This window comes from Onychostruthus taczanowskii, unplaced genomic scaffold (assembly GCF_017590055.1).
Source record: "Onychostruthus taczanowskii isolate IOZ18803 unplaced genomic scaffold, ASM1759005v1 scaffold99, whole genome shotgun sequence".
In the NCBI taxonomy this organism is placed as follows: Eukaryota; Metazoa; Chordata; class Aves; order Passeriformes; family Passeridae; genus Onychostruthus; species Onychostruthus taczanowskii.
In genome coordinates, this window is record NW_024507990.1 from 247,161 (window position 1) to 275,000 (window position 27,840).

The following is a 27,840-nucleotide window of genomic DNA, read 5'->3' on the forward strand; positions in this document are numbered from 1 at the left end:
CAGTACTCAGCATGGCGCCCGAGCCCGCGGATGCTGCTGAAGTAAGAGCGTCGATGTTTCCTTTGCTTTGTTGTTGTACTTTAGTGGTGCTTGGAAAGAGCAGAAACGTAGCGTGACGAGAGAAGTGAGCTGCTGTAGGGTGAGGCTGGCTGTGTGGGAGAGCCTTAGTGGACTCAGTTGGACAGACCCGCGATGGGTGAGGTGGACATGGCCCCTTGCATGAGGGGGTCGGGGAGGGCAGGGGAGCCCTGGGGACTGTCCCCAGGCTGGGACAGCTCCTGCTGAGGCCAGAAAACCTCTGGGTTCTCAATGGCAGCACTGCTACAAAAGCGCTGGTGCTGTGCCTGGGCTCTGGCAGAATGACAACACTTGGGGTTGGAAGGAGCCTCTGGAGATCGCTCAGTCCGACCCCTGCTGACACGCCTCGAACGCGTCCAGGTGGCGTTGGAATGGCTGCAGAGAGGTGCTGCCCGTTTTAGGAGCGCTCTAAACACAGAGTTTCGTTTGGGAAGGAGATGTTGTTTATTCTGCACAGGATGCAAGGTGGACGTTTCCACAGATCAAGCACACCAAAGCTTTTAACTACATTTTAGCAAATAAAGACATTACTGCTCACTGCCTACAAGTTACATAGTTCTCTTAATAATTAGTATTCTGCCTTCTATTGGTTTATGATCCACCTGACATGCTACTAAGTCTGCATGCTCAGTCTTTCCTTCTTGTAGGTGGGTTTCTTGTGTCAGTGGTTGCAGATTCCACCTGCCAGAATTCCCTTTTACCCAGTTGGAGCTGATTTCAGTTGGTGAGTTGGCTTCATTTGTTTTTTCCTCATATTGGGAGTTCTTGCCAGATGGTCCCTAAATTCTGCATTCTTGTGTCCACTGCCAGTGGGCATCCTTTTTTCTCAGACTTTGTTAGCCTCTGCTAGGTCTGAAATCATTAAAGCATTATCAAGTCCTAGACTTTAACAAGGCAATTTCACCAACAAATAACTTGTTTTTTCTAACACCTGGACATCACTTATATTTGCAAAGCAGAAATATCAGTCATAATCTTACAGGCCTAACATTGATGTCATGAGTTTTCTGAATTTTATGTCAGCTGAAGGCTTGGGTTTGAAAATCTGTTATTTGGGGAGGAAAGTTTCTAATTCAGTTGAAATATAGAGTAATTTTCCTGTTGTGGACAAATAGGCTGCATTTGGAAAATCTTTTGTGTTTCAGTCAAACATCATTCACATGGGAGAGCTGTTCCTGTTCAATCCATTAGAGCAACTGGTTATGTCAGGCAGGATGGGTGAAGTGCAGACATCTGTAGTTTAACTTAACTTCTTAAATTATTCTAAGTCAGTGTGTGACTTCATCTACATGATATTTGGTCCTCTCTCAGTTGCACAGAATTGTCCTTCCTGGATGAAATCCTCAAATTTTGGCTTTTTTTCCAAACATGAATATATTCTGGAGTGTTTGCTCAGGGCCATGACATGCTAGAAGTTTGTTCAGCTGTTCTCAACGCTATTCTGGCAAATTGAGATTTTGAGCAGTGACTTTCATAACATTCTAGAGTGAAGATAGGGAAAAAAACACCCTAGAGTTCATGGTACAGACATTTAAGTGTAAGTACTGGAAAATACCAGCTGATGTGCAGTTTTTGTGTAAGAGTGTTAATGGGAAAAGGCAGTGAGGAACTGCAAGAATGAATTGGCCTGCTCGTGAGTCACAAGGTACCAGCTGCTGGATTTGGATGAAAAATAGGAAGTAATAAGTATCACGTGTGCTCAGCCCAAACAAGCAGCTGACTGAGTCTTCTGGGAAGAAATTTATGTCTAATTAGCTGTCAATCAGTTTTTATAAGCAACTGGTTTCTCTGGAAACCAAATGTTAAGCTGTTTTGATTGATACAAGACAAAAGGTTTCTTGTGTCTAGAGCAGAGTGAAATAAGCAAGGAATTCATCTGTCCCTCCACTCGGCATAAACCACACAGCATATGTTTTATTATTGTGTTACTAGCTGCAAAAATATCAGCAACTCTCCACTTCTGCAGCTCTTCAAAGGTCACACTAGGATAACCTGATGTGACTTAATTTAATTATTGAGTTACAGAGAAATTTTTTCAGCCATGGGAATACCACATACATGCACAATCAAAATAAATATGGCAAGGATCCTTGTAAGCTTCTGCTATCCATTAATGATTCCTACAGCATTTTTTCTAAAATCTGGGGATTTTACACCAGCTCTTTAAAGTAGGTGAGTGCTGTTATGCCTACCAATAGAAAAGGAAGAAGGAATATTTTGGAAGCCTGACTCTAGACCTAAAGAACAGCATGAATTTCAAACCAGTGCTGCAGAAACAAAAACTATTTTCCAAAATAAACAATTCAGGAATATGTGATTGACTATTTGTAGACTTCTTCCTCAACAATGTAAAAATATATGCTGTGGAAGTGTTTATGTTCTATTTGTGTAGTAAACACACTTTCAACATTTAAGTCATTGACCTAAACTCAAGAACATGTAACTAGAACAGAACTGGCCTTTATTTTTACTTAGTTTGACATGTCTGTAATTCTGGTGCTTTTTCCTATTTCAGACCATTTCCCTAAATATTCTTTTCTAACTCCTTATATTTATTTTTCCTCCCTAAGGTCTTAAACTCAGGGATTCAGCTATGCAATAAGCATGTGATCTCACAGACATGCCAGGATAAATCCCCAGAGTGCTTGCCTGGAAGCAGCCCCCAAAGGCTTTGGCTGGAGCATTGGCTGCCAGTCCTGTTAGCAATGAGCTCACCCCGCAGGAGGAGCTCTCTGTGCTGCCCCTGACCTCGCTGGGAACAGTGTGTGTGCAGCCTGCAGAGCACAGATTGCAGGGAATACGTGTCCACCAGCTGTAGCCAAGATTTATTGCCCAATTCTGACAGCTGGGGAGTGCCATGTGCTGTCACGGTGGCAAGGGGCACTTAGAGCTGGCACTGCCCTGCAGCACCCATGCAAAGCCTGTAACCCTTGCAGTTGTTTGTTTTCACAGGGAAATTCTTATTTCTCCATTTCATTAGGGTGTAAATGCTTCAGGTGCAGGGATGAATGTTACATGGAGGCCAAATACATCAACAGTGGCCATAAAAGAAGCGATGCCTTTGAGTGCTGGCATAGGAAAGCTTTTAGGGAGTGAGGCTTTTGGGAAGCAGCCCTGCAAAGGTGGTAAGTGTCACCTCCCCAGATTAAAGCAGGATAGTGCTTTCTTGTCTCAGGTTGTCAGGCATACTGTGAGGCTTGATCAAAGATCCACTGTTCTGTGGGAAAATGGCATCCATAGTTCATGGAAAGCACAGAGTGCTCTTGGCAATAAAATAAATGAGACATCTAATTATCTAATGATGTCACAAATATAATCTTATACTGTGCACTGAAACAGAGATTCCTTGCACACTCTTCAGTTTCTATAAGTTTTAGCTCTTTTTGTTTGCATTTTTAAATTGAAATAAGTTAAATCCAAGTATTCCTAAAATGAAGGATGAAATAGGGATACTTAATGTATGTACCTAAGATGTCCTCAATATTCTTGCAAAATGCTTCCATTTCTCTGCAGTTCTCTGTTTTTCATACAAGAAATATGGGGGGAAGTTTAGTCTCCTGCCCCTTGATGATGTGCAGAAGAATGTGTTTAATCCAGTCCTGTTAACAGATGACTTAATTGACCAGAGATTCCCATCCCTGGAAACATTCAAGGCCAGGCTGGATGGGGCTTGGGGCAACCTGGTCTAGAGGAAGAGGGGTTTGGGCTGGATGAGCTTCAAAGGTCCATTCCAACCCAAACTGCTCTGTGATTCTGTGAAATAAAAAATATTTTAAATATTATCTGTGCAGTTACAGAAATAACAAAAACTGACATGTCTTTTGAAGAATCACTAGTTTTGGATAATAAATGTAAGTATAATCAGAGTGTGAAACAGGAAGATGTTAGCTGTGTCTTTAAGTGTAAATCTCACCACATTTTTAATTTAGAACTTTTCATCTATCACCTTATAGGTCAATGCAGCTATAGCTGTTGTATCCTAGTGGAATAAGGTGCTTTTCTTGTATGAAAATACTCATCCACAGGAACAAAAAAGATGTCAGATAATGCTGCATTCCAGCAAGTCTGTAGGAAATGCAAATTCTTAGATCACATAGGAATTGCTCAGGAGTGGTTATGGTGCTTTTAAAAAGCTTGGGCTAATATGCTAATATAAAATGTTAGAGCATTTGAATGAAGAGAGCAGAGGCACAGAAAATTATTACCAAAGCTATTACAATTTTTACCTCAAGCCAGGATTAGTGATATTTTTCCAGGGTATGTGTAAAGCAGCATCAGCTTACTTTTCTTTAAGTGGTAAGTATGAAAACATTTCTGTTTGCTTTCATCATGGTTAAGCTAAGGAATTCTTGATTTCTCTGACCTCAGTGATAACTCACCTATAGCCTGCAAATTAAAAAATAAAAAAAGCACAACATTCTTCTCTGGGGTTATCTTTAGTATCCTTAACATGGAACAAGTGTTTAAAGTTGTGGGTTTGGGTAACAAACCTCTCTAGCTGTGCCTGTCTCCAGCCCCTGTGCTCAAAAACCATCTGTGGGTTGAAGCATTAGAGGAGTCACTGTAAGAGGAGGGGATTTACCCAGTGTTATAGAAGAGTTGCAGTTTAGGCAGGAAATTGCATGTTTCTCGGAAGTTCTGTGGTTTAGTTTATAAAATGTCATTTTACACTTGAAAAACTTCTCTGTGTAGCCATAGGCGTTTGCGTGTGCATGTGTGTTCATGTGGCCGGGGGTTAAAAATGGAGCAAAACATTGATCGAACCTTTCTGACTAAATCCTACAACCCGAGATTCAGAAAGACAAGAAATCATAAGCATCTTGATTAATACTCCGGGGCCTGTGAGACTGTGGAAGGCTGATGTCTGTTTAATAATGCTGTTCATGAGGATTTGTGATTCCTGCCTGGGAACAGCATCGCTGGTACTTGTGTTTTGTTACAGGAATGGGAAATCCAGTATATTGGTTAAATAAAATGGTGATGATGCTGTATTTAGTAACTCGCAGAGTGTCATTTCACTTTAAAACCATCAGGAAAAAGCAAAAACCGAGGGCGAAAAAACCCCTTTGTACGATATGACAGAGGAGCGCGTTGTGAAGAATACGCAGGGACGCTGCAGAGAAGCGGCGAAGGCTCGGGCAGAGCCGGGCGCGGAGGGCAGGCGTGGCGGATCAGTGCGTTCCGGGGGTCCCGGTGGGATGGGGACCGGCACGGGGAGCGGCGCGGGGGTGCCACCAGACGTACGTGCGGCGGCGCAGGTCCGCAATGAGCCCGGCGGGCGCGGCCGGGGAGGCGGCGGAGGAGGCGGCGCCGCCCCGCCCGCTCTGCGGCCACAGGCGCAGCCCCGGCGGCAGGTACGGGGCCGGCGCTGCGCCCCGCTGCCCCCCCGGCGGGCTGCACTCGGGCTGTCGGCTGTCGTTATTTTTTTTTCCCGGTGGAGCTGATGAGCTGCGGGTCGTGCCCGCCCGTCCTCCCGTTACCTCGGGGCGGGAGGCTCTGAAGAGCCGGGGGTGCGGCGGCGGCGGCGGCTCCGCTCCCCGTGCTGCGGGGGCACCTTCCCCGCGGGGTCGGCCAGCGCTGCCCGCCCCGCGTCCCCTCCGGGGCCGCTCGGTGCCGCCCGCAGCGCCGGGCCCGGCGGCGTTTGCGGGGTAATTCCGGGCGAGGGAATTGCGGGACACGTGAGAGCGGCGGGGCCGCCCCGGGACCGCCCGGCGGGGCGGGCGCGGCAACAAAGGGCGGCGGGGCCGGGCTGGCGCCGCTCGCGCGGGTCTCACCTCCCGCCCCGCTCTCTCCTGTCCCGCAGCCCCGGCGGCCAGCACCGCAGCCCCGGCGGCCAGCACCGCGCCGCAAATGAAGTGCGAGAACTGCACCAAAAAGGTGAGTGCCCGGCCGGGTCCTGCCCGCCCCGCGGCGTGCGGGCACAGCGCCTCGGGCACCGGGGGATGCTGCCCGCGGGGACGGCCTCGTCCGCCGGCCCCAAGGTCACCGAGCTCCGCGTCCTCACGGTGACAGCTCCGGGGAGCCCCGGGCGCGTTGTCGCCGGCGGGTGGCCGTGCGCTCCGCTCCGCTGTGCCTGCCCGGGGCAGCCCCCCGCCCCGGCACACCGCCCGGAGCTCTCAGAGCGGTGGAGCAGCGCGATTCCGGGAAATTGTTTCCATCGTAGCAACTGCACTTTGAACGCACGGCTTTGCATGTGTTCCAGAGCACTGTAAATAACTCTGTCAGTGGCTAATGGCAGTTAACTGGTTAATGGCAGTTCTGCAAAAGTGTTCTTACAGAATGGTGAACAGGCTTTGCATAATCCACGCGTTTTATGTTTTGTTTCAGGAATGCAGTAAAAAACAGAAAAATGATGATACACAAAGTGCATCTGTTGATGCACTGAGTGCAAATGATGGCTCTGAAGAGGTAATGTTCCTTCTAAAACCTGTATTGGACTCTATATTCTTTTGTGCCCTCCAAAGAAGGTTATAAGGAGACAACTTTTAACTAAGTATAACAATAAACAGCAAGAATTTGAAAACAATTATGAGCTCTTGTAGACATCCCTTAATATGTGAATCAAAAACCTTGTAAAAAGGTGCAATAAAAGCCCTTACAATGCAAACACAAAACAGAAATTCTAAGTAATAAAAATTTGGAATGCCAAATCTCTTAAGTCTTCAGAGACAGAACTTAAAAGGAGTTTCGATACTACAAGTGGACAAAATATCTACTTATTCTTTATATCCAAGTATTCCTTTTTCTCAGGTGAGCTGAGGTAGTGTTGTAGCCAGGAATGTGAGACTCTTGATCTCACAGAATATGTTCAGTGCAGTAGCAGGACTGTGCTCTCTTTGTTTTACCTCGTGTTACAAAGCCTAAGCCACCTTGCTGTTAGAGGGACATCTGGCTCAAGAGCTTTAACAGTTCAAGGGAAAGTTTTCTCAGTTGCCTGGTGATTTGATGGGGACTGTCAGCTCTGAAGCACAGTGCAAATTAAGTTACTAGCATATGGACTAGGGGCTAAATTTAGGTTTTTGTTTACACTTAAACGTTTTGCAGTTTCACAGTAATAGGAGGAGCAGAGCTATGATTGGGATGGAACATGTTATTTTGTTTACCTGTAAATAATCTTGGATCTTATGCAAGTGTTGTGGATTGTCCTGCTTTAAACCAAACAGGGATACTGTGTTTGCTTTTCATCTGGCTCATTGCAGAGATGTTGAAACTCATTTGATCATTATTAAATACTTGTTTACTTCTTTTTTTTTGCCACCAGAAAAATGAGTTTGATACATTGGCTAATGCTAAAATACTCCTTAGCGACTGCCTAGCTTGTGACAGTTGCATGACATTGGAAGAAGGAGCCAGAGTTTTCCAACAGAATCAGAAGGAGTTCTTTCGTGTTCTCAACCTTAATAAGGTAAAGTGACCCAAACAATACCCCACTGTTTTCTGTGAGGAGGAGGCAGTTACACAGTGACTAAGCAGCTTGGTTTCCCAAGTCAGATAATGTGAAGATTTGTCAGGATATGCTATTTCTAAAGAGGAAGTCAGGCAACAAAAACGTTAAAAGTACTTAAAATAATTTTGTACTGGAGTTGCAAGGCCACAGTACTTAATGTAAACACCAGAGGAAAGTTTCTGCACCTGCAGAAGGAAAATTTATTGACAATGTGATGATTTCATAACTGCACTAACAAATTATTCTGTAGTTCAGTGTTTATAGATATTCATACATTCACTGCTAGGACTGTTCTGGGTGGTTTTGCTGCTAATATACCCACATTATGCAAACCTATAAAGACATGTTCTTGAAATTAGAATTCTTTTTAATATATATTCAACCTGACTACATTTTCTCTGTATTCTTAGCAAACCTTGTAAGTGTTCTATTGCTGTTTTATTTTCTGCTGAGTTCTGTTTTTTCTAGAAGTTAGTTGCTGTGTGTAGTGCTCACATCTTTAGAACCTGGTATTAATTATTTTAGTTCTGCTCCAGACTTCTGTGCAAAGCTACTAGGATTGAAACTTCTTGATCTACACATGTGTGCCATAAATACATGTGTGACATAGTACTTACATTTTCTTAGGAGTTTAAACTGTCCACACAGAATGATGTTGTCATTTGCAAGAAAATTAGAAGAGAATGGGGGGAAAATAATCTTTTGGGTCATGTGGGTCCTGTTAAGAGGGCCTGGATCCTACAACAGCAAGGCAGTCAGGTACCTTCATCACAGCCAGGGGTGCAAACACAGGCAAGGGGCAGCCAGGAGCTGTCCTTGAAGGGTTACTGTCCACATTTGGATCAGTACAGACTGAGGGCTCTGACCTTTGCAGGGTGATGACACTTGTCTGTAGCAGTCCTGCTTTGTCTTCCAGGGGTTCCACTGGTGTGGAAAATGTCCCAGCTAGAACACAAGATTAATCTTCAGCTGAAAAATGCCACGATTAGAGCTGCACAGTTCCACACCATACACTGGGTACTTCCATAGGATTCCTCAGTGCCTACAAATGCTGATTTGTTGAGAGTCCCATCTTGCCACTTTCCCTCAACAACTGCAGTAAATGCACAGGAGCCTTAACAAAAAATCAGATGTGTAATTAGCTGGGTTGTAGTTACAGCTTTGAACGCCCCTGCTTCTGTAAACATTCTTTGTAAATGTTTAAACATACAGCTCTTTTCCTATTTGCTAGAATATTTTATCCTACTAGAACATCAGAGGTGCTGAATGTCCCTTAACTTTCCTTAGGCCACCTGGAATCCAACCACAGAATTGTCCTGTGGGACAGATTTCTATCCTGAGGGATAGATTTCTATCCTGAGGGATAGATTTCCCCTGAGTTCTAGAAAAGAAACACCTGCAGATGACTGGAGATGAACAATGTCAGGATCAGAGGAACATCCTCTTCTGCTGCAACTTGAGGGTTGTTTCACAGGGTTTTTAATGTTGTGGCCCACTGAAGCATTGAGACTCTAAGGAATAACTCCAGGAATGGCAAAGGAAGGGAAAGCAAGGAGCCTTACCCTGTTTTAATGACTTTTTTTTTTATTCTTTGTTTTACTTACCAGAAATGTGATACCTCAAAACACAAAGTGTTGGCAGTGTCTCTATGCCCTCAGTCATTGCCTTATTTTGCTGCTAAATTCAATCTCTCTGTGAATGAAGCAGCCAAAAGACTCTGTGGTTTCCTCAAAAGTCTTGGTAAGTTTGCATTTGTCATGGTGGTGAAGCAGAAAAGGAGGGATCATTTGGGTTGGTTTTGCTTTCTCAGCAGCCTTCCAGTACCTGAAGGAGCTGCAAGAGAGCTGGAGAGGCTTTTTGACAAGGGCATGGAGTGAAACAGGGCAGGGTTAGATGAAATGGGAAGAAATGAGGGGCAGGGAGGCCCTGGCACAGAGCAGCTGGGGCTGCCCCTGGATCCCTGGCAGTGTCCCAGGCCAGGCTGGATGGGGCTGGGAGCACCTGGGACAGTGGGAGGTGTCCCTGCCATGGCAGGGACATCACTGGATGACCTTTAGGGTTCCTCCTGAGCAAAACCAGTGGTGGGATTCCATTCCATGATGTTTTGTTAAACAGTCCCGAAGTGCCCTTGCACAACCTCGTTCAGAGTTTGAACTCCTCGCTCTGTGAGGTTCCAGCCAGGCACCAGTGCCACATCGAGCACGGTGAGAAACAGGCTGGGGACATTCCCTGCTCCCAGCAAAGGGCACAGAACACAAGGACATTGTGGAGCTGCCGCCAAAGCCTTGGCTACCAAGAAATCAGGGAGGGCTTAGTCACAAGCTTCCCATTATTGTAAAACTTGAGGCAGAAGGTAATTCTTATTCTAAGTTCCTTTCAGTCCTTTTGAGACATTGTATCTCTAGGAGATTCTCAGTTCTGTTTTTTTTCCTGTAATTTGAAATTACAAGAACTGTTGTATTTGCCTATTTTATGTTAAAGCTGTATTTCCTTTGGTCATTATATACAGTTTTAGATAAAAAGCAAAAGCCACTTTCCTTGTAAGTTTGCAATTTTTAAAATTTACTTGAAGAAAGAAAAAGGACAGTAATAAACCTATAAACTGTTTCCTTCTATCTGTATCTATATATATTCATTTTTCATGGTTTTTTCTGATGCATCTGTGCAGCCAGTGTATATTCTTCATCTCAAAGCATTCCTGAGCTCTGGTGGGCCCCAGTTTTCCTGGAATGCATTCATTATCTACCCTCACTTCTGTGGGGATGTGCTCAGTGTTACGTAGGCTCATGGGGAGTGTGTTGCCAAATGAGCAGCCAGCAGGTCTGCTCTGTTGGTGATATGCTCCTGTAGCTCTGCAAACAACTTGAGCAATGGCAGATAGGCCTCTTAGCTGGATATGATTTTTTGTGACTTCAGCATGTCTTGGAAAGAACATTTCTTTGCAAGAGTCACTGCGTGTCACCCAGGAGTCGTGGCATGCTCTTCAGTTGAGCAGGATCCAAAAGTGAGAGGTGCAAAGTGCTCAGAAGGAAGCAGAGAATGTTTGCAGTGCTGCTGGCAGCACTAGCCTCTTGGTGGTCCTTTTAAACTCAGGATGTAGGAGATGTTTTTGCAGTGTATGGCTTTTATTTATTTATGACTGCTGTTCGTGAAAGTGTACAGAGGGGAAGGGATATTGATCCTTCAAGATTTTTCATAGGCCTGGAACTTGGAAAGGGGTTTGTGAGGTGGAAAGCATTCTAGTGCTGTTTCTGCTTGCTTCCCTAGGGGTGCATTATGTGTTTGACACCACTATAGCTGCAGATTTCAGTATCCTGGAGAGCCAGAGGGAATTTGTGCAGCGCTACCAACGGAGGAACCAGGAGGAACATGCCTTACCAATGTTTGCCTCTGCTTGCCCTGGTGAGAGCTGATTTATCCACCCTTCCTGCCCTTCAAACTGGAACTACCAAGGAGCTGAGGATAGGGTGGCTTCCTCTGGGAGCCTTACATAACTTAGAGCATTTTTGATTTGCTTTTGAGGGACACCAAGCACACAGTGTTTGTTCCCAGCATCACTGGTGATCCTGAGTGCATTTCAGTGCTTGGAATTGAGAATCAGAACTGGAATGGAGGGGTTTAGTGGGTGCTTCTTGTGTGTTCAGACCACAAAGTTTAACTGGGCATTTCCTCATTGAAAAGAATCTTAAAGGAACTTTGATAGAATTAAACCACAACCTCTGTTACCTTAAGCAGAGTTTAGAACTTGCCACTTAAGCCTAGAGGAAAGGAGCAAGTGACATTCCTTGTGATGACTGTGAGATGGATATGTCTGACACCTGGAAAGTAATTCTCACATGAAATGTCACAGACTTGACTCGCTCAGTGTCTCACTTCTGAGAACCTTGCACCTGAAAACATGATCTGTTATGAGCAGAACCTGCACTTGCACCAGCTGAAAAGATGCAGAACATGCAGTCACTGCCTACTTTTCCATTGTTAGCACAGCACCTTTTCAAGTAAAAAGTCACATTCCTAAAAAAGAAGTATCAAAAAGGAGTTAGCAGTAACTCCTTTGCCTAACACCCTCATCAACTCCATCCTAAAGTTCATAGTGTTGCTTTTCAAAAGGCTGATAAAAATACCAAAATACTTCTTGCTAGCTTTGAAATAACTCAAGTGGATTGCATTTATTGAAGAAACGTTAGTGATCATGAGTTGCAGTGATCCCCAGAATCTGCTGTTGTCATTGATTTGAAGTTTAAATACTGCTGTTTGAATTATACTTCTATTTTTGTTTGTTCTGTGTATTTTGTAGTGGAAATATATAGGTTATGCTTTAACTACTACATACATGTTAAAAACATTTCTTTTTTCTGTTACTGTTATCTTAGAGTAACCTCTTATCTTCAGGAGCAGACATATCATATATTGCTTTTTTTCATGTAAAACCTGTGCAGCTGAAACACCCCCATTACTTCATTTTCTTGTCTTGTATTTGCTTTAGGTAAAATTCAAAACATGAGGATTTCTTTTAGAATTTCTGAGGTAATTTAAATTTGTTTCATCTGGAAACAGAGCTCAGATTGTCTGCTGCTCTCAGTGGAAATACTTTAAAATAGTTAATGGAGCACTTTCCTTGTCCTTGTGTGGTCTGCACGAGAGAGTTTTTGGTGCCAGTGCTGGTTTTGGTGTCAGCTCTCTGCTGTGATAGAGGTGGTAACAGAAGCATGGGTGCTTTCCATTTCTGGGAAACTAACCCAGAATATCACTGTAAATCCATTTTGAAAACATGATATGTTTCTTTGTCAGCAATTAGAGAAAGCAAAAATCCTGATTAGTCATGGTACAAATGAGGCTGTTCACTGGTTTCCTGTCCTTATTTGTCTGTGTGCATTTTCTGTTCATTTTTCTCCTTCCTCTTTCTACCCCCACATTACATAAATTTGTCCCAGAAATGTTGTTTACTGGGTGTATTTAGCACAAAATGGTTTTTATACAGCTCTGTAGGTGCAAGGTCAATGTGAACTCGAGTATAAATGCTTTACTCTTTTATCTTGGTGTGTGACTTTGCACAGACCTATCACCCTCTGCAGCAGGCTGGGGTGTGACACCTACCATGAGCAAAGAGCAGAGCCTGCTTAGTCCAGACCCTGAGAAAAGCTGTGCTCTTGTCCCTGTCTTAATTGTTCACCTCCTGCTGCTCTCTGGGGAGAAAGTGAGCTCATCTTTGGGTTTTCCTGTTGAAAGAACAGTAGAGTTACTACTGATAGTATATGTAATAACTCAAAAGAATCAGAGAATCAGTTCCCTTCCTTAATGTACTTGAAGTACTAATGTACTGGTGAGGAACATGAAGTACTTGCTCTGGAAGATCTGGTGTTTTTAAGGCACTGCCAACCTCTGTGTCCTCCCAGAACAGCCAGTGGGGCAGACTTGCAGCAGGAAGATCATAAATATTGAGGATTCTGATGCTTTTGTCCCAGTCAGTTTCCTTTTCCAGGAATGGGGTTTTACAGTAGCAAAAGTTTGCTTAGTTTTTTTGCAAATTTTGTCCCAGTCAATCAGTTTCCTTTTCCAGGAATGGGGTTTTACAGTAGCAAAAGTTTGCTTAGTTTTTTTGCAATTCCTGCAGATGCATACATGCATCTTCATGATCTCACAAGAAACCACCAAAAATAAAGTTCTGAGCTACAGCTGCAGGAATTGATGTGGTAATTGTAATGCTTTCTTGCTCTTTCATGGCAGCACAAGCCAGCAAATGGCCAAGAATCCAAATTAATTTATCAAGGTGTAGGCCTGGATGAGTGCTGGTGTTCCCTGACATAAGGATGGGGTGTCTGAGGCTTTCCCTGCAGTTCAGCCCTGTGGTGGGGGCACAAACAGCAGTGTGTGTGTGTGTGTGGAGTGCAGGTGAATGCTCACTCACCCAGGCTGCCTGTACAATTAACCAGTGACTAATGAGACTAATGATCTGTGGGAGCTGCAGCTGTAAGACACTTGTTCCATCCACTGCAAGGACAGAAACTATTTAAGGAATTGCTTCAGACAATACCTGTCAGAAATCTCCTGGGATGTAGTGAAATTTCCTTATAGGTCATGACTACAATATCAAAAATATTCCAATTATATGAACCAGCCTCATAGCAGGAGTGCTGGGGTGATTAATGCTGAGTAGAAGTGTTTTAAAAACTGTCCTTTTTTGTTTGGAGCAGTTTTTTTCTATTGGGACAGAATAGAGACTAAAGCCATTTAAGCAACAGGATGTACCTATCATGCAGAATATGCTAATACAGATTTTTGCCAAGCACCAATAAATTCAGCTTTTTTGCAGGTAATGTCTTGAATTTGAAGTCCCAGTTGAAGGTGGATATTAGGCAAACATTCAGTACAGTCCTAATAGATAAATCCATGGTCCTCAGCTTTTCCTACAGCAGAAATGAATGCTTGCTGAAGAGGATGTGTGCCTTTGAGGTTTTCTATGGAAACCAGCTTGAAGTCTGTGCATAACAAGAATTGGGAATATTTAGCTGGAGGATCCTTGGGTTTCCCCAATACTTAGCATCTTCTCATTTTCATCAGTAAAGTCTTATTGCACTGGGAAAATGATTTCTGTGCTGCAGAAAGACAAATCATCTGAGCACTGCTTTGCATCCCAGTTCTGTGCTGCTGCTGGCATTTGTGGTATTGTTCTGACTTAAACAGCACCAGGTGTTTTTACATGAGTGCTAATTTCAAGCTTAAAAGTTAACCTCCAGGTTTTCCCCTTCCTGGGCAGCATGTACTGCACAGCAGTTTCTCTCTTTTATGCAATCACTACTTTGCATAAAGACAAAACATGGTTTTTCTTCATCATTTCTTAGCACCAAAAGCAACACACCTGCCTTGAAGGCTGGGCCTAACTGCTGCACAGTGTAGGTGAATAAAGCTCCAAACCCTTGCTGTGAAGGATTCTGGGCTTTTCATTAAGAGCTACAGGGCCTAAAAAAGAACTGCATCCCCTAAATACCTTGATTTGTTCATTTACTAGGGAATAATACAACAGCTCTGGATGTTGGGGTGCTGTGGTATCCCCAGCTGGAATGCTGAAGGGGTCTGGTGAGAGAGGGGGTTCCTGAGGAATTAAGGACAGAGTGTTGCATACTGAGAGATTTCATGGTTCCTGTGAGTGTGGGGGTGTTTCTGAAGGTGTGGCTACTCTAACAATAGTAAAAAAAGCCATTTTTTCCTGGGCTTAATCCATGTGCATCTTGTAATAATGCTTTCATGTGGCTCTTCTGTTCTAGGGGAGCAGGGATATTAAATCTCAGGAAGCACCAGGCTGCAGTTAACCAGCCAGACAGTGCATTTGTTGTAGAATGTGGTGATCCAAGGGCTGAGGTCTAGAAGGTCAAATTTCTGTTAGCTGGGGTCTTGTTCTTTCTGCTTTGTTAAATCTGTGCATGAGGAAGGGGTAACACAGCAGACCTTGGTCTGGAGTTCATGGCACAGTGAATTATTGACTAAAGCATTGCTCACAGAGCCCTGAGGTTTCCTGTGGCTCCCAAGGTGAGGCTTCCAGCCCACACAGACATCTCCTTTGTGAAGGTGTCATGGTTTTCAGGATGTGCTGTGTGACTGCTGCCACTTGCTGTGCTCGTGGCTCACTCCTGTGTACCTGTAATTTTCTGGTGGTTCCAGGCTGGATCCGTTATGCTGAAAGGGTACTCACCAACCTGGTGACCTCTCACATCTGCACTGCAAAGTCTCCTCAGCAGATCATGGGCTCCCTAGTGAAGGGCTACTTTGCCAGGCAGCAGGTAAGTAATTCTGATTTATTTTTACCATTATATTCTTCTAAATAGAGAAGATGGGCTTTAATGCTGAGATACAGATCTAGTGTATTATATTTGTCCTTTACTTGAAGAAGAAATGGTGCTTTGTGCTGTACAAGTGAGAGGAATGCACAAAGCACCTCATTGCATGCAGTGCAGTGTGAGCTGGCAGCAGTCCTTGCACTCCCAGTGCAACATGGATTTAGATATTTATGGGTAAAGTTAAATCCATAGCACTTAAAGGGTTTTTGTGTGAAATGCTGCCTGTGTAGTTGTACAGCACAGCCACTACAGGAGTGGAGGAGAATAATGTGGAAATTGCCCTGTTGTATGAGCTCAATAGAAGCATTGTGTCCTTGGAACCAATCTTTTTATCTCCTCAGTTTTGTATGTTGAAAAAATTGCTGTTCTTTACATACCATACCTGAAAGCAACCACAGGCACGTTCTGTAGGGAAGGGTTGCTGTCTGCACGTGGGCAGACAAATTCTGAAGGGCTTGCTCTGGGTGAAAGGGAGTGGGTGCCAGCCAGAAACTCTGAACTCCTGACTTGTATTCACTTTCTAAGGCAGTCAAAAAGCTGCAGAAAACATGGTCTGAGGGAATTTGGTCCAGCCAGGAGACTTTGGAAGTTGGTTGCTGATGCTTTCTGACTTCTGCCAAATCATTACCTGTGTGAACATTGTTCAATTTAATGTAGGGATTTATTCCTGGTATTGCCTGCATGAGGTTTATGTCACTGTTTTTGTTCCTGTCATCCTTCAAGCTGTCTTTTGCTCTTCATGGAGTTCACATGTGCTCCCTTCTGTATTCCACAGAATTTGTCTCCTGATAAAATTTTCCATGTTGTCTTGGCACCTTGTTATGACAAAAAGCTGGAAGCCTTGAGGGAAGATTTCTACAATGCCTTGTATAATTCAGCAGAAGTTGATTGTGTCCTGACATCAGGTTAACTTTTTTAAACTTATCATCTATAAATATATAAGTGAATCACCATTTTTAGAATAGCCTTTATGCCAGAGTTTGCTTTTTTCAAGTCTGCTTTAGTCACAAGGTTGGCTTTTTTCTGCTTTAAAAATTAGTACATATGGTTGTGCTCCTGGTATTACAGGCACTGCACAGGAAAGGCAGGGTGACACATCCTTTCCTTCTAAGTTGCTATTCATCTAAAAATCAGGAATTTTGACAGCCTGTTAAAGAAGGTAAAAGTTATGCAAATCCATATTTTAAACAATTGTCTGGCTTGTTTATGGTCATTATTTTATTAGGAATTATTCCTCATTCATAGCACCAGTTGCCTCCTGGTGAGGATCTTGTCTTTAGCCTTAGTGTCCAAACATCCTGCAGGGCAGTTTGGATATTTCCAGACCTGGCCTCAGAGAAAGGCTGAGGATCTAAGCAGAGTCTGGGAAGCTGAAGGCTCCTTTTCTTTGGGGCAGGAAGTGTCAGGCTTCTCAGTCCCTGCAGGGAGGTGACTGCAGGAGGAGCTGGGGAATGTGACACAGAGCACTGCAGGTGTTGGCATGTTGTCTCTGAAACAGGCACTGAGTGTGTTGGGCTTTGTGATGAAAGTAAAATGTCATGTGTTTTCCTGCAGGTGAAATTGTCCAGATAATGGAACAGAAAAATGTGTCAATGAAAGATGTGACTGAAGTAGCTGTAGATAGTTTGTAAGTAGTTTTGTTGTGGATTGCTTCCTTGTTTGGATGACAAATGACATGTTGGAGCATATTCAACATGGTTGGATAAAGCTCTTTTTTGACTTACAGATGGGGCAGCTGAGAGGCATTTTAAAATTTTTTCTTCTATTTTCAGTCTCATGAGAAGGGTGAGACAATACAGATGTTATAATTCACACCATCACAATCAGAAGCCAACTATTTCTTAATTATAATACACTATAAGCATTTCTTGGTTTATCAGTTTTAGCTGCACTATGTTGTAAATGTCTTAAAGTCAGTCATCTAAAATTACTCCTCGTGGGTCTTACTACAATGTATTTTTATAGTTTTATTTCTCTAAAGTATCTAGTCTTGTTTGTAAGGTCATCTTTTGAAACTTGTTTTTAGTTCAGTTTCTCTCTTAAAAATGTCTGATTTATTCTATGATATTTTTAAGTCAGTATTTCTTATTTTAAGGTTTGCATACAGATGTACACTATGTGAGTTTTCTGTCAACCTTTGAGAATTCTGTATAAACCCATTTCCCACACAACATAAATGTAAAACTGCTCAGAAGAATGTTTTTCTTCTCATCAAAGCCTGAGTATATCACAGCTTCACCCTTACACAGTGGCCAAACCCACAGAAATATCCTCTTAGATGTTCATTGCTATATAATAAAAGTAATATGACACAGATAATATAAATTTGCATGTACTGTCTAAATACAAAGCAGGTATTGACCCTTATACAGTAACTCTTTTAAAATAATGACTTGAAGACTTGATTAGCTCCTGATTGATATTTAAGGATTACTTATGATTTATTTGGTTTTATGTATTTATTGATAAACACTGGTTATTTGCAGTAATAACAGATGTGGCTGGATGAAGTTCAAGCCCTGCTAGTCAGTGTGGCTGGCTGGGTGTGCTGGCCCTGTTCAGAGCTCTCCTTGTGAGCCTGACCTGCCCTGTCCAGCAGCTCCCACAAAGCTGCAGGCACAGTCCTGGGGCTGCCCATCTGCTCTGGGCTCCCTCTCTGGCACAGCAGCATCCTGGCAGTAAATTTCCACTCCCCAGTGTGTTCATGTGGATTGCTAGGAGCAGCACCCTTTCAGGAAATGGTAATTAATTGGTTTTTATACTGAGGACAGCAGTCAGTTTTGCAGGATCAGCTCAGACTGAACTGTGCTGAGATGAGAAGCACACAAAGCATTGGAGAGGTTTTGTTTCCATCCCTTGTGCTTGGCTCAGGGAGCAGCCTGTGTGGTGTTTAATTCTCAGACTTAGTCACAGAGGCTGCTCTCCCTGATCTTTGTTCAGCTGTGGCAGATGTTCCTTGGGATCTTTCCAAAGGGCTGCTAGTGGAGCAATAAACGTGCTGTCTTGCACAAAACAGAAGGCTCTGGAAGTTTGGAAAAATCCTTTTCAGTTCCAGCTGGAATCCTGCTTGGACCTAGAGGGGAGAAGTTTTGAGTGGGGCAGTGGGAATATTTTCAGAGCTGTGTTTGTAGAGCAGCTCCTTTGATTGCTTCTACCTGAGACTGTCACACAGAATGAGAATGAATAAAGTTCCTGTAGGAATAATCAGAGAGACAGTCATGTAATTCTGTATCAGAATCACAACGAGCCAGGCTTTTAATTCTGTACCTGCCTGTCCAGTGAAGGACAAGCTGTTACTCAGAATGGGCTGGTTCATGAGCTCAGTTTAGAGAATCTTAGAATATCCGGAGCAGGAAGGAGCCCACAGGGATCACCCAGTGCAGCCCCTGGCCCTGCCCAGACACCCCAACATCCCTGGGCATCCCTGGGGAGCTGGGCAGTGCCAGCACCCTCTGGGGGAAAATCTTTCCCTGTATCCATCCCAAACCTCCCCTGGCCCAGCTCCAGCCATTCCCTGGCTTCTGTCACAGAGCAGAGACCAGAGCTGTCCCTCAGGAGCAGCTGCACACCCTGGAGATGGCTGACCTCAGTCTCCAGGCTGAACAAGCCAAGTGCCCTCAATTTATGTTGGAAAATAATGTTCATTTTTAAAAGGACCAATCTCAAAACACTGGTTCAACTGGGAGACCTAATGATGTAAATTCTTGCTCTTCTGGGCTCTTTAAAGTAGATCTTGCAGAGAAATTTAAACAACTTGAAATCATGCTCTTAAAACAGGCCCCAGCCCAGCAGCAATTTGTGATAAAGTGCTAAAAACAGTATTAAAACAGCTGTGTGACTGTGGGCTCTTCAGAGCTGCTTTTAACTGGGGAGAAGTGAACTTCCAGGAGATGCCCCTGGGATATGAGTTCCCATTTTCTCTCCTGAACCACAGTGTAGCACTTATTTTCAGTGTACACTGTTCTAACCTGGTTACAGCTCTAATTTGGTGTGATTTTATTGGCACAGTGTTACAGACTGTGACAAACAGCTCCTAAAGCAGGAGAACTGTCAGCAAAGACTTGTAACATCTGAAGTAGTTTTGTATTCTTACAGACAAAAAATGACCATTTGTTTAAATAATTTTATTTAAATATTTTTTTCCCAAAATGGCTCTTGAGCAGTAAAAGATTTTGTTGTTAACAAAATCTTCAGATTGTGATGAAGGTGCATTCTTCCTTGATACTTCTCAACATGGAAAGCCCTGCATCTTTTTGTTAATTAATTATTTTCATCATCTCACCGCTGTCCTGAATAATTTACATTTTTCAAGCTGTAATAAATAAAAGTGTAATATGTTCTCAGTGCTACAAAACACTTTTTGGTGGGGAAGACAGAGAAGAGGAGAAACACACTACTTCATTGAAGTGAAAGAATGAAATTGGGGAGCTGACCTTCCATTTTGTTGTTCCCTGAGGTTTGATGACTTGAAGGAGGGAGATGTAGTGAGGCACGATGGGAAGAGGTCTGATGGTTACCTGGAGCACATTTTTAAACATGCTGCAAAGGAGCTTTTTGGCGTGGATGTCAAGGAGATCACCTACAAAGCACTAAAGTAAGCTGGAGTTTTGTATCCTTGTTACACAGAATGGTGAGCTACAACAGAAGAGGGTTTTTGCAGTTGGAAGGGACCCACAGCAGTCACTTGGTCCAACTGCCTGAGCACTTTGACCAAAAGTTAAAGCATATTGTTGAGGGTTTTGTCCAGATGTCCCTTAGGCACCGAGAGCCTTGTGGCATTGGCAAGGAACTGGTTCCTGGAGCCCAGGAACTTCCCTGCTTTGGGAGGTGCTGCAGTGGCAGCAGTTAGTGCTAGCCTGCTCTGAGGCAGTTACAGGCTCCAAACCTGCTCCAAACTGCTCTGAACCTGCAGGTCTCTCACTGTAAAGCAGCTCCTGCTGGGGCTCGTTTTACCAAAACCTTACCTGCACTTAAAATTAAGTAGAATTCTATTATGAAGATTCCACCCCAACTTCTGCTTAACTCAGTTTAGAGAGTGGAAGAGTTCACCTTGATCTCACTGTTACAGTTGTTCTGCTCCCTTTGGAGCAACTGAATACAAACTGGCACAGTTGGATTGTTCCTCTGGGAAGGGCAGGGGGTTAAAATGTTCTCTCTGTCTTGACAGGAACAAGGACTTTCAAGAAGTTACCCTTGAAAAGGATGGGGAGACAGTGCTGCGTTTTGCAGCAGCTTATGGCTTCAGAAATATCCAAAACATGGTCCTGAAGTTGAAAAAAGGAAAGTTTTTCTACCATTTTGTAGAAGTCCTTGCCTGCCCAGGAGGTAAAAATAATTCTGCACGTGTATCTTGAATCTCAAAGGAAAGCTGTCTTACAGGCAGGCACTTCATTTCATTCCCTAATTCTCTTCTTAATAATCTAAAATCTCACTGTTTATTGAAGGGTCCAGAACACCAATTACAGGTGCAGGGTTGGCTCAGAAAATGATTGAGTTTTCTAAAATTAGTCACGATGTTATTTGTTCTCTTCTGACCTATAACTAAGTGCCAGCACTGCACTGCCAAACCTCAGAGGATGCTCTGAAATGGTGGTTGTCAAGGGCAGGAAAAGACAAGGAACATAATTAGGATCATAAAACCATGGAGAATGCAGAGAAAGATTTGTGATATGGAAACCTCATTTCCATCAAGATGAAGTTGATATTGGAGTCACTTTAGGTAAATACAAATTGTAACAGCGTGGGAAGAAGTTTAAAAAATCCCTTCCTTTAGAGAAGTGTGAAAAAAGAATTCTGAGTTAACAGAGAGTTGCTTTTCATATCAAATCTCCATCACCTTCCATCTTTTGAATTTTTTTTTTTCCCTAAGGGTGCCTCAATGGAAAGGGCCAAGCCCAGACTGAGGATGGCAAACCAGACAGAGCCCTGCTTGCCCAGATGGAAGAGGTGTACACTGCCATTCCTGTCAGGCTGCCAGAAGCCAACCTGCACGTGCAGAGGATGTACCAGGACTGGCTGGAGGGCACGGACTCCAGGAAGGTCCAGGACACTCTGCACACCACCTACAGTGCAGTGAGCCAAAGCACCAGCAGCTTGGACATCAAATGGTAACACTGCAGAGCTGTGCTGGGCTGCAGCACTGGAGCCCTCTGTGCAGGGAGGCTCTGCCAGCTGGCTTCTTTTGGGAAGAAACATTGCTTTGCAAAACCAGACAAGTCTCCAAAAGCCCTGGTTCCTGCCACTGTCATTTAACTTCTACTGTTTGTCATATCCTGCATTTCTTCATTCTAAAGCCTGATCTTGCAAGGTCCATAAGCCCTTTCTGCCAGGGACAGGAATTCCTGATCCAGTTACTCCCTGAAGTGAAGGTTCACTGCACGAAAGGGGCTCCTCCAAGAGGGTGAGGTGATTTTACTTCTAGGTCTGCAGTCCCTGTCAACACAGGAAAACAGAATTGCAGTATTGATGCAGGTGGTATGAAGTAACTTGGGATTTGCTTACCTTGGTAAGGAAAAGGCCCTTTTAAAGGACAAGTGAGTATATGGAGAGATGTAATGAATTTTTATAAGCCTTGTATCCATAATTCAGCAAAAAATACTCCGTTCCAAACTAGCCACCATTTCTTACTGATGTAGTGTCCCAATGCTTCACAGGAACTCAGTCTGGGAAGCTAATGCTAAATGGTTCATTTAAAATTGTTCCAAATAAGTTGATTGGTACAAAAAGAGAACTTTCTTCCCGTGTAACTTTTCTGCCCAGCTTGCAGCCAGGAGTAGTGGTGCTGCATGCTTTGGCTTCTCTCTGAGAGTGGAACTTGCCCAGATTGTTCTTTCATTTGTCTCCATGTTGAAAGACTTCTGCAAAAAATAACTTCCTGGGGTGCCTCTGAGAAAAAATACTGAGCAATGCTTGTGAGCTCATCAGAGTTACAATATGTTGGCATCATGATTTTTGATGCACTTATTTTTATAAATATGCTATAGAGGTTCATTTAACAGACATTGTGAAGTGGTACTGCCATTCAGCTTGTGTGCAACTTCCCCAGTTGTCAGAGATTTATTCAAGAATGTGATGGACAAAAGAAATTAAGATTCCTGCCAGACTTCTTCACATTTTCCTGATAGCATCAGATCTGTTCACAATTAATGGCTGCTTGAAGCTAGCAAAGTTCTAGCTTTCCTGATGCAGCCTGAGTGTGGATGGGCTTTTTTAACCATTTCATGCAGTTTGAATCAGTCTTCTTGCAAATTTCTTCAATATTACAACTGCTTGTGTGAGTACGAAATCCTGCAAAAACCTGTGAGTGTTTAAAATGCACATTTCACCTGGACACAGGGGAATGGGATGAAGCATCAGGGGAGGCAAGGCAAGACCTGGCATTGGCTAGACCAGGGAGTTTGAAAAGGAGAGGACAGTGAAGTGTCACCCTGCTGACAGGAAACAGCTCTCTTAATGTGAAGCTGTTAAAAATTGCAGCTTTCCATTGGACCTCTACCTAAAACCACTGCACTCGGAGGGAGGTTTTCTTTCAAGTGCAAATGAATTTGATTTACTGCACTGCCTGAATGCCCACAATGAGATTATGGCCATGAATTACATAAATTAGCCTTTGCAGGTTGTTCCTGGTGATAAGAACCACACTTACCATGGTGCAATATCAGAACATGGACAGAAATCTACCTCTGTACAGGGAGGGAGTCCAGGAGCCGTGGGAAGAGCTGTGTCTGCTGGAACTGTGATAGATGTGTGCTGGAGGAAGGTGGGGGTGTTGTGTGACATTTCAAACCAGATTACTTTCAGAAGCAACATCCACCTCCTTCGGTCTCACTTTGTTCATCTGTGATTTCCTCCAAGAACTCCACCAGAATTGTAATAAAGTGGTCCTGTTCTGTTTGTATAGGCCTGTTTCTCTGTATATATGGTTTGTAGCTGGATGCATGTTTAAATTATATCTCTGCTGCTCTTTGTACAGTGTGCTCATTTTTTTGTGTGTGGAATGGTACAAGCCCAGTTTGCTTCTCTGAGGAAATCTTCAGTAAACTCCACAGGAGCTGCCTTGCTGTTGTGAAAGCAGAGCCCAGAGCTGTGTGTGCAGTGTGGTGGGTGCTCCCAGGGCTGGTGCCTGCCTCGCTGCCTGTGCTGCTGGGGGAGCCCAGCAATGGGCAGGGCAGTGGGTGAAATCAGGCTGCTCTGCTCCCACTGCAAGGGAAATGGCTGGCTCAGTGTCCAACACAACCTGTTTCAGCTGGAGCCACCATTTCTTCCATCTGCTCAAGGGTTTAACCTGTTGAGGTAGTCACAGTGCAGAGCTGTTGGTGATTTGTCTGCTGCAGAATTCCTTTTAAAGACAAGGAAGGCATCTTACTGAGCTTGTAGTGGTGTTATGGTTCTGCATAACAAACCTTTCCATCACTTCCCTGAATGTCTCCTATGCAAAACCATGGCAAGGGGCTGCACAGAATGTATTCTCATTAGTCACCTGAGTAACTGAGAGTTGTCTTTTTGGGTTTGTTTTTTTTTTTTTTTTTTTTAAGACTTCTGAAGTAAAATATTTTCGTTTTTTAAAGGCCTTTTCTTTAAAGTGCCAGTTTTACAGGATAGAACTTTCCTTTTCATCTTTCCCCCTTCACCTGCTTTCACTGAAATTTTAACATATATCAGAAAACCTTGTAGCTTCATAACATGGTGAAATACTTGCCTAAGGTTTGATTCTGGCTTTTGAATCTGCAGTTGGAAAGTCCATTAATGTTAACAATATGTGTTTGTAGCCACACTTCTGACATTACAGCATACTAAATTCCCTGATTGGATTCCCTGATTCCATAATAATTTCTATTGCTGCTGCCTCTTCAGCAACAGGAAAAGCTCCTGACGTGGCCACAGCCACAGTGCTTTACCTCCCCCTTGAATTTTGTGCTGAGATAACAGGATTTTTAGAAAATTACAGACTGGAGGGCTTGTGGGAAAGGAACTGGACACAGTGAATTCATAAATTCTCTTGGGATGTTGTGACTGGAGCATGCCAGGTGCTGGATTCCTGGGGCTGTGTACTTGCTCTGAAGCTCTCCAGCCTGCTGTGAGTCCCTCAGCCACAGCAGCTGTGTGTCCCCAGAGGAATGAGGTTTCCAAATGCAGGATCATACCTGGATCATGTTCAGTTACCCAGATGTTGGTGCTTTGTTTTCCAGTGCAGCATGGCCATGAATTGTGAATAAATCTCAGTACTCAATTCTGCACTGGTTCTGTGTCGTTCCATGATGTAAAGGTTTAACCCTTTAAGTGCACCTGGTTCCACCCGGGGGCTTTGCCTGGGGCCACCAATACACCAAGTGTATCAGCACTTTATGGGACTTTGGGTTACAGCTGCACCTCAGACTCTGCTAAACGAAGGAGGGGGTTGCCAGATTGCTGTAGGAAAGGTAATTTGCTCTCTAGAATTGTAAGTTAATACACTGATTCCTTGCAATGCAGACAAGCCCTGTGGCTTTAGAGCTCTTGTGCTGGGGTGTGTGAAGCTGGTTGTGCTGAGGTTACTGGACAGAGAAGCTTAAAACACTGCTGCACAGGAAAAGATCTTTGTGTGACCTGACCCAACAGGGATGAAAATCAGCTCTGACACAGACAAGGGATTTTTTTCATTACTAGGTTGTGTGAAAATGTAATGAATTGAGCAAACATTTCCATATGTTCTCTTGAGCAGTTGGGACCTGGATTTCTACTAAACAATAACTCGATTTGAAGGTGTTCTGTGGTTTTTTCAAGGGTTACCTGGCCAGAGGAGGAGCTGTTGATCAGAGCAGGCTCGTTCCTGTTGCTGTGTGAACGAGTGACCCCTAGGACAGGTTTGGAGGAGGGGAGCCAAGGTGTAAGATGTCCTTAGCTGCTCTGGAAATCCAAGGTAGCTACTGAGCGTTTGTGTCAGCGAAGTAGAGGGAGTATCTGTTTCAATTGTGCAGTTTATCCCAAAACACTCTGTTTCTGCCCTTATTGACCCCTAGGACAGGTTTGGAGGCGGGGAGCCAAGGTGTAAGATGTCCTTAGCTGCTCTGGAAATCCAAGGTAGCTACTGAGCGTTTGTGTCAGCGAAGCAGAGGGAATATCTGTTTCAATTGTGCACTTTATCCCAAAACACTGTTTCTGCCCTTATTTTCCAAGTGAGTAGCTGGGTGTATCTGTAGAGGGAGTATCTGTTTCAATTGTGCAGTTTATCCCAAAACACTCTGTTTCTGCCCTTATTTTCCAAGTGAGTAGCTGGGTGTATCTGAAAAATAACATCCAAATTCTGCACATCTGCCCGATGACATTTCCCACAGTGTACATGCCTCCCCCCAAAAGTCCTTAATGTAAGACAGCAGTAAAATACAACCAAACATGTAATTAAAGAGTAGCAGGAATGATAGGAACTCTTCTGTGGGTTTCATTGCATTGAAGGAGATGGGAAGGGGGAGCCGGCTGGGGTCGGGGACGCGCCGCGGGCTGGGCTGCAGCACAAAAACAGAGAGCGGGGCAGGTTCTACCGAGATTTGAACTCGGATCGCTGGATTCAAAGTCCAGAGTGCTGACCATTACACCATAGAACCGGGCGGTGCCTCTGCTCTCCGCCGGCCCCCACAACTAATGCAGAGCGAGCAACTCCCGCCGGGAGCTCGCCGCTCGCCCTGCCCCGCGCCCGGGCTGCCCCGCGGGAGCCTAGCACAACCTAAAGATGCCGCTCGTTCCTTGCGAGATTCCTTGTCTTTACAGAATCGTGGAACGGTTTGGGCTGGAAAGGAGCCTTAAAAATACCCAGGGACCTTCCACCATCCCAGCTGTCCCGAGCCCCGTCCAGCCGGCCGTGAATGCTGACAGAGAGGGAGCACCGCGTTCCTCTGGGCACGCTGTGCCAGTCCGTGCCACCCTCGCAGGGAAGAATTCCTTCCCAGTCTCCCATCTAATCCCCGCTCTGGCAGAGTGCAGCCATCCCCCTTGTCCTGTCACTCCATGCCTTGTCCCAGGTCCCTCTCCAGCTCTCCAGGAACCCCTTTGGGCACCACAGTAAGGTCACCGCTGGGGGAAGGAGGGCAGAAAGCAAACATGAGCACTGGGGACACTGCAGTCAGACACCCCAAAAGCTCATCCCTGCAGGGCTCAGCAGCTGCCACCAGCTTTGCTGATGCAGAATTCACAACTCTGTTTCCACACAGGAGATTCAAAGCACAGACAGAAAAAGAAACGATATGCTGTGACATGTGTGAGATTCTCCAGATAATTTGTAAGGAAGTACTAACGTGGCTGCAATAAATAATAGATATGAGGGGGGCTGGGGGAAACACAGGAAAACTCTCTGATTAGTTGGTTACTCTTCCACTTTAGATATGTATTCCAGGAGGAATGGGATGTTTATGGCGTTCTAACAGTCCATGAAACGTGGCTGCAATAAATAATAGATACGGAGGGGGCTGAGGAAAACACAGGAAAATCTCTTATTAGTTGGTTACTCTTCTACTTTAGGTATGTATTCCACGAGGAATGGGATGTTTATGGCGTTCTAACAGTCCATGAAAAACGCCTTGAAGTCACTTTCCGTGGTTCTGAGCAGGAAAGAAATATTTGTGTCTGTGGCAAAAACATTCAGGTTCCACCGAGATTTGAACTCGGATCGCTGGATTCAGAGTCCAGAGTGCTAACCATTACACCATGGAACCCCACACTGCGCCCTGCCGAGCCGCGCCTACTGAGCCAAACCCAGGGAAACAATTCCATCATTTTCACGGCTCCGTGAACAGCCCTGCCTTGTCCTTGGTCCATGTATCCGCACGTACTCATTCCATGTAAGAATTCCACTGGTTATTTATCACATTCTACAGCCCTGAGCTGTGCCATTAAGCTCACAGAGCCTTTTTCCTCAGATCATGTAATCCAGAGGCCAAACACAGACTTTCAATACCACGTGCATTGACTTCTACATTTTCACATTTGTGTTTTTATTTTGTTTTGTGCTGAGAGGCTGCTTCCTATGTTTGGCATTGCCACAATGTTTCATTTAATCCGGCAAGACAGGGAAAAACTACAAATGCGTGCAATGAGCTTTTGGTGCCTAATTAAAAACAAGGATCTCCTGGAGCAGGTCCAGACGAAGCCATGAAGCTGCCCAGAGGAGCACTTCGTCTATGAGGAAAGGCTGACACAGCTGGGGCTGCTCACCTTGGAGCAGAGAAGGCTCCCGGGGGGCCTTGTGACCTTTTAGTGCGTGAGGGAGCTTTGCTATGAAAGATAAAGGAGAAACTCTGCACCACGAGGGTGCCGGGCCCGGAGAGGTGGCAGATGCCCCATCCTTGGACACGTTCAAAGCCAGCTTGGACGGCACTCTGAGCAGCTTGTGTTTCCCTAATCACGGCAGGGGGTGGACTAAATGGCCTTCAAGGGTCCTTTCCAACCCAAACCATCCTGTGACTCCACGGGACCTTCAAACGGCGATTAAAAAAGGGTGTAGGCATCCCA

General features: G+C 44.4%; 2 protein-coding genes, 1 long non-coding RNA gene and 2 other non-coding genes across 8 annotated transcripts in view; 2 read left to right on the forward strand and 3 right to left on the reverse strand.

Annotated features, from left to right (window-relative positions):
* Positions 1–27,840, reverse strand: part of LOC121348127 (cytochrome b-245 chaperone 1) — a 45,012-nt gene that overhangs the window by 15,872 nt on the left and 1,300 nt on the right. The window lies entirely within an intron of this gene.
* Positions 10–21,807, forward strand: NARF (nuclear prelamin A recognition factor). 4 transcript variants are annotated; one of them, XR_005954332.1, is made up of 12 exons: positions 10–41; positions 6,406–6,486; positions 7,340–7,483; positions 9,133–9,265; positions 10,793–10,927; positions 15,185–15,303; positions 16,136–16,265; positions 16,915–16,987; positions 19,817–19,954; positions 20,528–20,685; positions 20,907–21,079; positions 21,230–21,371. XR_005954332.1 is itself a non-coding variant. In XM_041427327.1 (12 exons), the coding sequence occupies exons 2-12, from the start codon at positions 5,929–5,931 to the stop codon at positions 21,469–21,471; spliced, it is 1,380 nt and encodes a 459-aa protein (XP_041283261.1). In that variant the 5' UTR covers positions 5,403–5,726; positions 5,903–5,928; the 3' UTR covers positions 21,472–21,807. The 4 variants fall into 4 exon arrangements, 3 of the variants coding, with proteins under 3 accessions (XP_041283259.1, XP_041283261.1, XP_041283260.1); XM_041427327.1 differs by lacking the exons at positions 10–41; positions 20,907–21,079 and adding exons at positions 5,403–5,726; positions 5,903–5,955 and having other exon boundaries at positions 21,230–21,807; XM_041427325.1 differs by lacking the exon at positions 20,907–21,079 and having other exon boundaries at positions 21–41; positions 21,230–21,807.
* Positions 21,818–25,535, forward strand: LOC121348129. The gene is made up of 2 exons (XR_005954343.1): positions 21,818–25,202; positions 25,364–25,535. It is a non-coding gene; the product is annotated as an uncharacterized LOC121348129 (long non-coding RNA).
* TRNAQ-UUG lies at positions 25,869–25,940 on the reverse strand. Its single transcript has one exon. It is a non-coding gene; the product is annotated as a tRNA-Gln (tRNA).
* TRNAQ-CUG lies at positions 26,973–27,044 on the reverse strand. Its single transcript has one exon. It is a non-coding gene; the product is annotated as a tRNA-Gln (tRNA).